Below are 7,950 nucleotides of genomic sequence, written 5' to 3'. Positions count from 1 at the left end.
TTTCTCTTTTTTTTATGAATTTTATGATTTCTTTGAAGAGCTTTGGTCACTTTCACATCTTGTGTTTGCTTCTCAATAGAGTAAGAATATTTAGAGATGAACAGTAACTATCTGCCTTTGAAAAGTCATACCAGTGTCTATTACTGAATTTCTGAGTGGTACTAATATTTATGTTTTTTTCTTAGTATTTGAAAATTTCAGACTTTATCTAACCTATTTGTCTTTATGTGTGATTATAAACTCGATCAGATTCTTTTAATTATTTATATTTAGGATATCAATATAAAAACTATTGCAATACTTTCAATAGTTGTATGTACCAATCTTTTAAGCTTTTATTAGTTAACATTTGATAATGTTTTGGAAAAATGCTGGTTTGAAAGGATAGTGTGACTAATTGTTTGTATTTGTAATAATTCAGTCAAACCACAATGACATGCTTTTATTTCAGTTTAAATTTCAGTTTCGTTTCTGTGTCAGAGTGTTTCTGAGTTACTCTCTTGCGTAATTGAGAGGAGGAGTTTTACTAGAGTCTGTTGTTCTGCCATTCTAGTTTCTAGTTCTCTTGTTCCTCAAATACAAGTCATTCAAATTCAGAAAACGGCTTCTAATTTAAACACCTATTAATAATTAATAATATATAAAAGATTTCAATTCTGAATGATGTGGAAGTTGGTGTTTATTTGTGATGTTTTTTAAGTGATCAAGAGGAATAGTTTCTCAGTGACGCAGTCACACCTACTGAAAGGTGTGGTTAGGTGGAGCATGTTCAAGAAAAGGAGATTACATTGTTTTTGAATGTACGTAATAACCTGTGTGTAGAGAGAGGAAACACACTGAAAGTCATGAACACACCACGGTAAGTACATTAATTCATTAATAAATTCAAGTTTGATGTTACGAATATCTTCTGGTCTGTGGTATCTATTCTTTTCGTTTCTATCTGTCACACAGATTTCAAAACACGGTACAGGAAGCAACTTTCAGTTTTTGTTTCAGCATTAGAGACAGCATTAGATTTCAATCCTATTATAATGTACGGAATTAATCTATTTCTTATATGACTTGGATTGATATTTATTTTTGCAAACAAAACAACGTGAAGGTTTGCTTCATGCAGCTACTATAAGAATATGATGTCAGTTTTGCAATCACAGCATTTATTTGCAATGTAAAAAGTTAAATTACTGTACAACATACAGTATAGTGATTAAAAAGGGTAAATGTAACATTACTTTAAAATGATGTAATATATCAAAAAAATAATACATTTATATTTTATTAAAATGTAGATCTACTTATAAGAACATTTGTTGTATTATACATTTAAACATTAAAATCAATGTTTTTTTTACTGTGACTGTCAGTCCATTATTGTATTTTCCCTTATTTTGAAATTATTTCACTTAAATATAAACATTTCCTTTATCGATAAACTACTGTGTATAGACATGTTCATGTTTCATTTCTCACATCATGCTCATCTTTGTAACATTTTTATTCATCATTAAATATGACAGAAAGCAAGTTCACATGATCATGGTTAAAAGTGCAAAGCAATGATCATTTCCTCTATGAAACATATAATCAATCAGTATTGCTTGATTTTCAGAGAGCCACAGGACATGGAAGGAGAGTCGGACATAGACACAACATCGGACTCGGAATCTGAATCAGAATGGAATCCTGAGAGCAGCACAGGATCTGACAGTCTGAATGAGAACGACCGCACAGAAGCAAAAAAAGGACAAAAACGGAAACTGAAAAAAACGTCTTCCCTTTGTACACCCAAGAAGAGTCAAGTCGAAGGTACCAAAGTCCCCAAGTGTGCTTTCCAAAGTAGAGTATAGTTCAGCAATTAGATTACAAAACAATTAGATGAATTCTGAAAAGAGTTATTAACACTGCTCTGCATGTAATATTAAAGGTCAATTGATGTACAAAAGGAGGTTTGTTTAAGTTTAAATGACAAAACAATAAATATATTGTTCATATATATATATATATATATATATATATATATATATATATATATATATATATATATATATATATATAATAGAACTGGTAAATTTGTTAAATTTAATAAGTCTGTGATGTTTGACATTTGTGATATTTGTTTCAGACTCCAGACAGTTGAGACAAAAATTTGGAAACAAATCTGAACTTCCTGTCACATGTGGGGATAAAAACGGCATCCTGCATGTGGAGAAATATAATGACAGTAGGTGCAGAGAATTAAGGATTGCAATTATGTTTAATATAACGTGAAGAGTCACTTGTTGAAGAATTCTTGAAAACATAATTCTGAAGCATCTAGACATGTTGAAAACACTTCCTCTAAAACAAGTCCAAAAGTAACTCCAGTATTATTTTAGATCCATCTTCAGTGGAGTGCATCTTAAGTGAAGACCAGTGGTTCAAGCCCAACGAATTTGAGAGGTTTGGAGGAAAAGGGAGAAGCAAAAAATGGAAGACCACCATCTTTTGTGATAAATATTCACTCCAGAAATTCATAGAGGTGCATTAAATGGTTTAAATAATACACAATCAATGGAATTTAATCTAGCATTCAATAATGGCTAAAATGCTCAATGTGTGCATTTAACAGAAACTGATTTTATGATCCAGTTATTAATAAATCAAAATATTTAAGTGTTAATTTAAGTAAAACAATAACATATATCAGTGTTGATAAGATGAGCATATCTTCCATCCATAGGCTGGTCTTTTGTCTCCCCTTAAGAAAAGACGGATTCAGAATAAACAGGTTTGACTTATTGACTTATTTAGTTTTTTTGTTTTTGTTACCAAAAAGCACAAAATTAGCACATAACATATTTATGAAATAAAAAAAATGTTTTTAAATCTTTGTCTGTTTCACAGATTGATTCTCCTGACCCCTCACCTGTTGCTGACAGACTCAGAAATAGAAAGGTTAGATCCTGATATGATGACTTTACATAAAATAAACATAAATAAATAAATAACAAATCCAGTCCCGATGTTTAAGGCACAGGATCACAGATAAACAGGGTTGTGAGAGCTTTTCCCATGTTCCCCATCATTGACATGTTTGCATCTCTTAATTTTCAGAGACAGCTGTTTCCCTCCTGCTCCGGTCAGTATAACAGTGACCCATTACCAGACAATATTCTGATTAATATCAACAGTTTTCTATTTCTGTATTCTCTATTTCCTGTTTCCTCAGTGTTTGTGTATTTGTTGTAGAATCAAACACCAGTAACCATGATAACAATGACAGTGCTGATAATGATGATAAAGATATCACTGACATGACCATGTTCGAAGTTCAGATTCTACCTGTTACCTGTGGTTCTGGCTCCGGCATCCTACACAAAAATCGCTTTGCCACAGGTATGTGAGTGGCTATATTTTTAAATAAGTAATATTGTGTGTTGATTAGTTATGTTTTACATTTATAGCTACAGTAGCACCTAAAAATGTTTGAACACTTTAGACACACATAAAAATACCCAGATGTCATTGAATATACAAAATATCAAACTTCAAACTTCAAATATATATATATATATATATATATATATATATATATATATATATATATATATATATATATATATATATATATATATATTTATTTATTTATTTTATTTTTTATTTTTTTGCACAAAAAAATCAACAAAAACACCAATCACCAGAAGTCCCTGAGCAAAAGTGACATACAGAGAAGCTCTGGTGGCATTTAATTGCAAGTCCTACTTGGTTTGATATTTTGTATCTGCAATGGCATTTAGACATTTTAAGTGTGATGTAAGTGCCCAAATAGATTTTGGATTAATTCATAGCTCTAAGAGTTTCTTAAACTATGGTACAGAGCCTGAGTGTTGTTATTCCAGGGCGCTGTGGGAGATGCATAAGAACAGAAGACTTCTGGCTGACACCTGAGGATTTCATCAGACTAAACAAGCCAGATGGAATGTGGAGAAAAGACATTTTATCCAGTGGGATACCTCTGGGGAAACTTATAATGGTTTTTATTTTTATTATTTTTTATTAAATTTGATAAAGATTTCACTTTGACTTTTCAGTTTTACATTCAGGAGTAGAACATTTTATAATAGCCTATATTTAATATTTAAACACATATTTCCACTGATTAGTCAGACAAAGACCAAACCATGCCATCTTCAGTTCAGTTCTGTGCAAAATAATAATAGTCATCTGGTATTATTGTTTTTTGCATTTTAAAGCAGGTCATCATCAGGTCAGCACACAGGCAGGGATTTTGTTACATGTAGGCATAGATTCATCAACCAACGTGTGCCAGAGAAATATTAGTTGTTCATTTTAAAAATATAAATGTACCTCGTAAGATACAGCAGGCCTTTTGTGTTGATTTAATTGTAATATGCATCAGTCATAACTTTTATTTTACACAACATGTTTACTTTTGGAAAAGGGATAAAGCTGTAATGGTATGATTGATATGAAAAGATATTTATTTTGATATTATTTTGTATCACTGTCATAGGACATGTATTATTTTGGTTATTATTCTTCATTATTTCATAGAATCTTCATAGAGAAGTTTATACAAATATCATACAACTGTCCTATTGCATTGAATTTAAATGTATATACGTAGTACATGCTGCGTGTTCCTCAAAGTGAATCTGTTCAGCTTTACTGAGATGAAAATTTGAAGTTGAATTATTATTATTTGTATTTTTTTATGAATTAAATCATTTGTTAAAAAAAGGAAGACCAAATGGAAAACCAATGATATTCACATTTTAAACTTAAATAATTTGACACTTCATTCTCATACTTTCCAGAAAAGAGTTTTGGAACTGCATATGATAACCTGCGATTGTAGGCTCTGTGAAGACCTGGATCAGGATCTAGTAAGACACCATCACTTACAATTACAGCCACATCAGAACATCAACATCACAACTAAACATCCTCTGTAAACTCTTGTCCCAGCTGAATGATGATATGTGTTACGTGTGTGATTCTGAGGAAGAGCTTTTGTGCTGTGACGAGTGTCCACGAGCTTTTCATTCACACTGTCACCTACCGGCTGTACATAAGGACTCGCTTGGGTGAGAGAGAAAGAAATCATGCCGAATTAGACGGACTATGTATGTGACTGTGTAACACTGTGTGTTGTGTGTGTACAGAAGCCAGTGGAGCTGCACTTTTTGTGTGATGAAGAAGATGGACGGTTCCAATCAAAAGACCCTACAACACGTTTTGAGCAGTCCAGTCTCTCAGTACACACTGGTGATGTTTACATAAAACTTTTCACAGTGGAATTCAGTGGGTTCTGAAACTACTTTTCTTTTATTTTATGGACCAAAAAAATATTTAACACTTATTGTCTGTTTGATTGTCTTCTAGCACTGCCAGTACCTGCTGTTACACCTGCTACACGAGAGCAAGGCCAGTGTAAATCTCATATTTAGGAGCTTCATATCACTCTTAGTCAATATTTACAGCTCTTATACTGTATGTGGTTTATATGTACAGTATGTGACATCTGAACTGCTGGTGTTCAGGTTCCAGGATTCAGTGAGAACATTTTTGATCTGGGCAGAATGAAGCTGAAGTTGGAGAAGAATGATTATCAAACATTACAGGAGTTTGTCACGGATATTGAACTGGTTTGCAACAACTGTTGCACCTCCAGTGAAGTGAGTTTAATTTTAACCTTCTGCAATGTTTAGCAGTGACAAGAGTCTTCACCTTTTGGATTTAAGATAATGTTTTTATCTACTAAGTTCTACATTTGTTTCCCTTCTTTCTCTCTTTCTTCTCTGTAGGGCAGTAACTCGAGTAGAATGACCTCCAAGCTGAAGGAAGTATTCAAGAGGGAGTTTGAAACCATCTTTAAGCTCCTATAACCTCATGCTGTGGGATGTTTGTCAATATGTCATTACTACTGAAGTGTTGCTATGTCCACATATTATAACTTATAATTTATATATACCTTATAATTTATAAGCGATGGCTATTAAGCATATTGAAGAAAGTCACAACTCTGGTATGTTTAAATACATTATTAACAACTAATTGTTCAATTTGGAATTGAACAAGTGTAACATTTTTGTAAATGCAGTTGTTACAACCTGAATTTTTAGCAGTTAATTTGGTTGTATAACAGTTTTCACTCCTGTAATTTACTTAGAACAGGGTTAAGCACTAAAAGGTGAATTGGCGAGCAAATTTAGCTGCAGTGTGTACATGGCCAAAGAAACACAATGCCGAACAGAGCCAGCTATGGACACTAAATGTTCAATAAACATAAATAAATGTTCAAATTATAGTTGTTTCTTCTAAGCTGAGATGGAATGAATTTCAACATCAAAAGTTACACACTTCACATTTAAGATCTGAATCTAACTACACATTATTGTTATTATATTTTTGTTCACATTTATTGTTCTATTGTTTTTTATTCTTCTTTTATTTAAACTTAAATAAACTGGTACCTTTGTATAAAAAAATGTGTGCAGTTATTTGAGTATATTGTTTGATTTTACATTAAGAAATTATTAAATAATTAATATTAGTGGGGTTGTTTTTAAAACATTTTTATGTAACTTTTTGTTGTGTTAAAGGGTTTGTTCAACGAAAAATCTAAATTATGTAATTAATAACTTACCCTCATATTTGTTCCAAACCAGTAAGACCTCCTTTTATCTTCAGAACACAGTTTAAGATATTTTAGATTTAGTCTGAGAGCTCTCAGTCACTCCATTGAAGCTGTGTGTACGGTATACTTGTCCATGTCCAGAAAGGTAAGAAAAACATCATCAAAGTAGTCCATGTGACATCAGAGGGTCAGTTAGAATGTTTTGAAGCATCGAAAATACATTTTGGTCCAAAAATAGCAAAAACTACAACTTTACTCAGCATTGTCTCCTCTTCCGTGTCTGTTATGAGAGAGATCAAAACAAAGCAGTTTGTGATATCCGGTTCGCAAATGAATCATTCGATGTAACCAAATCGAACTGAATCATTTTAAATGGTCCGCGTCTCCAATAAACATTAATGCACAATTGACTTAAGCTGTTAACTTTTTTAATGTGGCTGACACTCACTCTGAGTTCAAACAAACCAATATCCCGGAGTAATGCATGCACTCAAACAGTACATTGACTGAACTGCTGTGAAGAGAGAACTGAAGATGAACACCTTCAAAGTGAGCACACTCCACTTTGGGATAAAGCTACACAGCATTTTACACAGGCATTTTAGTGCATCAAAGTAAAAAAAAAAAAAAATTATATATATGAAGAGTTCAGATGCAAAAGCCTCTAAATGCCATCTGAAATTTTCATCTAAAATTGGGATTTTTATCAGGCTCCTATATTTATGTTCAGTTATTTCACTTTAATAGTCTGGCAAAGGACCTGCACATTGCCATTAAAGTAAAATGACTCAACCTAAGCATAGGAGCTTGATAAAAATCCAAATTTTAGATGCAAATTTCAAATGGCATTTAGAGGCTTTTGCATCTGAACTCTTCATATATATATATATATATATATATATATATATATATATATATATATATATATATATATATATATATATATATATATAATCGTTTTGTGTATCATCATGAGGCGGAGGGTTTAATTTGGTTTTGTTTGTGGGCTTTTTTATGTTTTAGCCGCGATTCCCATCCACTTGCACTATACTGTATGACTAACAGCCTGCAATGGTTTGAGTTAAATATCTCAGTTTATGTTGTACTGAAGAAACAAAGTCACATAAATCTTGGATGCCCTAGGGTTAAGCAAATAAACATTCAATTTTCATTTTTGGGTGAACTATCCCTTTAAGGTATTACAAGTCTAATATCTGTTGGGCAAAGATGTTTATTAAGTGATGCCAATTTATGTTCATGTTGAGTCAAAATAATTATTTGAATAACTGTATGCTGTATTGGAAAGT

At 32.1% G+C, this 7,950-nt stretch overlaps 1 protein-coding gene across 3 annotated transcripts; it reads left to right on the top strand.

Annotated features, from left to right (window-relative positions):
• Positions 1–549: 549 nt before the first annotated feature.
• On the top strand, positions 550–6,475 carry LOC127953938 (nuclear body protein SP140-like protein). 3 transcript variants are annotated; one of them, XR_008153379.1, is made up of 16 exons: positions 550–859; positions 1,613–1,809; positions 2,126–2,224; positions 2,379–2,521; positions 2,723–2,770; positions 2,887–2,937; positions 3,097–3,121; positions 3,232–3,378; positions 3,882–4,015; positions 4,821–4,889; positions 4,972–5,090; positions 5,169–5,271; positions 5,389–5,430; positions 5,547–5,681; positions 5,811–6,227; positions 6,262–6,475. XR_008153379.1 is itself a non-coding variant. In XM_052553309.1 (15 exons), exons 1-15 carry the CDS (start codon positions 846–848, stop codon positions 5,889–5,891), a joined length of 1,404 nt encoding a protein of 467 aa, XP_052409269.1. In that variant the 5' UTR covers positions 550–845; the 3' UTR covers positions 5,892–6,475. The 3 variants fall into 3 exon arrangements, 2 of the variants coding, with proteins under 2 accessions (XP_052409269.1, XP_052409268.1); XM_052553309.1 differs by having other exon boundaries at positions 5,172–5,271; positions 5,811–6,475; XM_052553308.1 differs by having other exon boundaries at positions 5,811–6,475.
• Positions 6,476–7,950: the final 1,475 nt, after the last annotated feature.

Source organism: Carassius gibelio, chromosome B3 (assembly GCF_023724105.1).
Source record: "Carassius gibelio isolate Cgi1373 ecotype wild population from Czech Republic chromosome B3, carGib1.2-hapl.c, whole genome shotgun sequence".
In the NCBI taxonomy this organism is placed as follows: domain Eukaryota; kingdom Metazoa; phylum Chordata; class Actinopteri; order Cypriniformes; family Cyprinidae; genus Carassius; species Carassius gibelio.
The sequence above is the reverse complement of the archived record's forward strand: the minus strand, read 5'-3'. Positions and strand labels throughout refer to the sequence as shown.